This window comes from Chionomys nivalis, chromosome 22 (genome assembly GCF_950005125.1).
Source record: "Chionomys nivalis chromosome 22, mChiNiv1.1, whole genome shotgun sequence".
NCBI lineage: Eukaryota > Metazoa > Chordata > Mammalia > Rodentia > Cricetidae > Chionomys > Chionomys nivalis.
In genome coordinates this window covers 54606856-54611085 of record NC_080107.1, presented here as the reverse complement: position 1 = coordinate 54611085, position 4230 = coordinate 54606856, and the positions used below count along the sequence as shown (strand labels likewise).

Below are 4230 nucleotides of genomic sequence, written 5' to 3'. Positions count from 1 at the left end.
CACACTCACACCTTTGCACACAGACATAAATCCCATACCTGGCCCTGTGTTTGTTCTCTTTTCTGCCTCTGTCCTCTTTATATAAGCTTGACACCACCCACTTTAGATTGTGGGACACAATCTGTGTGTAGTGTCAAGCCCAAAGTTAAGTAAACAGAGTCCTATCAGAAACATATTTTCGCCTTCCCACCCACACTAGACAGTTAACATACCCTGTTCGACATGTGAAACTTCCAGGGCAAGCTACTCCTAAACTAAACTTTTTGTCTCACATTTTAAGCTACCAAGAGAATTACAAAAGTACTTTTCCCCAAGAAGGGTTTGACCCAGGAACATATCCCTAGAATGTATATGGGGTACTGCAAAGAATCTTGGGATGCCTACTTTTTCTTAAAAAGGGAGAGGAAAACCCTGACTGGAAGCATGCGGTAGAAACTGATGCTACACAGAAAAGAAAGAACTGGAACAACACAGGATCAAGCAGACTTTCCTTATCAAGGAGCCTAAAATTTGAACTTGGGAAAGGCACCAGCAGAGTCAGAAATTGAAATAAAAAATTAACTTTTTAAAAGAATAGTAGAAAAGACTGGGCAAAAAAAAATGTGCCATCATTATTGCTTCTCGGCGTTTTGGCTAAGATCAAGTGTAGTTCTTATCAGTCTAATATCTGATACATCCTCCATCCGAGGACAATATATTACATGGATTTTTGGAAACAGGACTTGGAATAGGAGCTTACTCCATACACACCACACATCAACCTGGTATTGCAGTTCTTCCAGGAATGGTAGACCCTTTTGGGGGAGAAAAAAAAAGTGTCATCAGTACACCTTTGGAAATTAAAATGGGTATTTTCTGTACACCTTTCCTATGAAAAAATAAAAAGCAGTTACCATAAATTTTGTCTTGTGGTCAAACAAAAAGAGCTGAAGTGCTCCATTTGGGTTTACAAAAAGAGTTATAAAATTGGTGTGAATCTAAAGTATCCTAACACCAGTTCTATGAGGCCATATTAGGACAGTATGACAGTCAATATGAACAGCATCCATACACAGTGCATGAACAGAACACCTCTGAGGCATCCGCTCCAACAGACTGGAGACTCAAAGTAAAACACATATCTAACAATCCTTGTATATTTTCTGCTTGCAGGACAGCAATGCTCAGGGAAAACCAGAGTCACATGACAGAATTCCTCCTTCTAGGACTGACCAGTGATCCCAAACAACAGGTATGGCTTTTTGCCAGCTTCCTTACCATGTACCTGATAAATGTGATTGGTAACTCAGTCATCATTGCAGTCATCCAGGGAGATACCCACCTACATACTCCCATGTACTTCTTCCTCTCCAACCTGTCCCTGGTGGACATCTGCTTTACCACTGTCATCGTGCCACAGATGTTAGTGAACTTGCTGACACAGAGAAAGACTATCCTTTTTACCCAGTGCCTTGCTCAAATGTATTTCTTTGTGGCTTTTGGTATTACAGACAATTTCCTCTTGGCTGCAATGGCCATTGACCGCTATGTTGCCATCTGCCGTCCACTCCATTACAGCACAACCATGAGCCCCAGGCGCTGTTGCTTGCTAGTGATGGCATCCTGGGCAGCATCACATCTTCACTCACTCACTCATACGATTCTCATGGGCCGCCTCTCTTTCTGTGGAGACAATGTTATCCATCACTTCTGTGATGTGCAACCACTGCTGACACTCCTGCTCTGAAACCTCCATCAATGAGCTTTTGGCCTTCACAGAGGGCTCTATTGTGATCATGAGCCCTTTTATCTTTATTGTCATCTCTTATATCTGTATCACCTGGACAGTTCTGAAGGTCCCCTCAGTAGGAGGAAGGTACAAAGCATTCTCTACCTGTGGGGCCCACCTCACTGTTGTGGCACTATTTTATGGAACCATAATATCTGTGTACATTCGCCCCTCATCCACCTACTCAGTGACAAAGGACCGAGTGGTCACTGTCATCTACACAGTAGTTACCCCCATGCTGAATCCTTTCATATACAGCCTTAGAAACAAAGACATGAAACAGGCCTTTAAAAGATTGACTTGTAGATAGAAGTTTCTGTCCTACCCAGTCCTCTAGCCATTCAGTCCCAAAGACAGAGGCTTATATTAATTATAAACTGTTTGTCCTGTTAGCTCAGACTTATTATTAATTAGCCCTTACAATTTAAACAAACCCATAATTCTTTTCTATGTTTAACTATGTTACTTGAAACCTTTTCTTAGTAAGACATTCTCATCTTGCTTCCTCAACATATGGCTGGTGAATGACTCTCTGCCTTTCCACTTCCCAGACTTCTTAGTCTGTTTGCCCTGCTTATGCTTCCTGCCTGGTTACTGGACAGTCAGCATTTTATTAAACTAATACGAGTGACAAATCTTGACGGTGTAAGGAGCATTCTACCACAGCACTGACTGGAAGAATACAGTAGAATGTGCACATTTCTTTCCCTGTAGAAGTTAAATCAACAGTTCAACAATGTGTTGCTGTGTTTATGTCATGTTTGTTTCTAGACAATGAGAGAACATTAGAACATTGACAGGTTCCAAGACAGGTTTGTTCCAGAGATTCATGGGGTTATTTTGAAGGACCAATTAGAATCTATGGAGCTCCACCAACAAAACCTTTCCTGGTACTTTATAGCACTACAAGATTCTCTTTTTACCCCAGTCCGCCTTCCTTCCATTTTCTTCTATAGACTACAAGCTGAGTCTGAAGACTTTTACTCACCCACTGCCCAATAAAACTCTTACATGTCATGGTGGTTCAGTTCTATGCACTAATTTGACAGTGATAAGAGATAAACAGATATCAGGTAAAATATTTCTTTTTAATTTTATTAGTTTTTATTGAGCTCTACATTTTTCTCTGCTCCCCCTCCTACCACTCCACTCCATTTCAACCCTCTCTCAAGGTCCCCATACTCTCAATTTACTTAGGAGATCTTGTTTTTTTTCTACTTTCCATGTAGATAAGATCTATGTATGTCTCTCTTAGGGTCCTCGTTGTTGTCCAAGTTCTCTGGTATTGTTATTTGTAGGCTGGTTTACTTTACTTTATGTTTAAAAACCACTTATAAGTGAATACATGTGACAATTGTCTTTCTGCATCTGGGTTACCTCACAAAATGATATTTTCTAGTTCCATCCATTTGCCTGAAAATTTCAAGATGTTATTTTTTTCTTCTGTGTAGTAGTCCACTACGTAAATTTACCACATTTTCTGTACCCATTCTTTAGTCAAGGGGCAATTAGGTTGTTTCCAGGTTCTGGATATGACAAACAATGCTGCTATGAACATAGTTGAGCATATGTCCTTGTGGTACAATTGAACATCTTTTGGATATATAACCAAAAGTGGTATTACTGGGTCTTGAGGAAGGATGTTTCCTAATTTTCTGAGAAATCAACACACTGACATCCAAAGGGGCTGTACCAGCGTACATTCCCACCAGAATGCAGGAGTGTTCCCTTTTCCCCACAACCTCTCCAGCATAAGTGGTCATCAGTGTTTTTGATCTTGGCCATTCTTACAAGTGTAAGATGGAATCTCGGAGTTGTTTTGATTTTCATTTCTCTGATGACTAAAGATGTTGAGCATTTCCTTAAATGTTTTTTAACCATTTTAGATTCCACTGTGGAGAATTCTCTGTTTAGATCTGTATTCAATTTTTATTGGATTATTTGTTCTTTTGATAACCAATTTCTTGAGTTCTTTGTATATTTTGGAAATCAGACCTCAGTCTGAAGTGGGGTTAATAAAGATCTGTTCCCATTCTGTAGATTTTTATTTTGTCTTGTTGACCATGTCCTTTCCTTTACAGAAGCTTTTCAGTTTCAGGATGTCCCATTTATTAATTGTTTTTCTCAGTGTCTGTGCTACTGGGGTTACATTTAAGAAGTGGTCTCCTGTGCCATTGCATTCCAGTGTGCTTCCTATTTTCTATTCAATGAGGTTCAGTGTGACTGGCTTTATGTTGAGGCCTTTGATCCATTTGGACTTGAGTTTTGTACATGATATAACAAAGGATCTATTATCATTTTTCTACATATTGATATCCAGTTATGGCACCACCATTTGTTAAATATGTTTTCTGTTCACCATTTCATATTTTTTGTTTCTTAGTCAAAAATCAGGTATTCAAAGATTTGTGGATTAATATCTGGGTCTCCATTTTGGTTCCATTGATCCTCTTGTCTGGTTT

At 39.5% G+C, this 4230-nt stretch overlaps 1 protein-coding gene and 1 non-coding gene across 2 annotated transcripts; both read left to right on the top strand.

Moving 5' to 3' along the window:
* Positions 1-613: 613 nt before the first annotated feature.
* LOC130864972 (U2 spliceosomal RNA) lies at positions 614-798 on the top strand. Its single transcript, XR_009056020.1, has one exon. It is a non-coding gene; the product is annotated as a U2 spliceosomal RNA (small nuclear RNA).
* Positions 799-1159: 361 nt separating this feature from the next.
* LOC130864384 (olfactory receptor 1L6-like) lies at positions 1160-2078 on the top strand. The gene is given in 2 exon segments (XM_057754640.1): positions 1160-1713; positions 1715-2078. Coding segments are annotated over 2 exon segments (918 nt in total).
* Positions 2079-4230: the final 2152 nt, after the last annotated feature.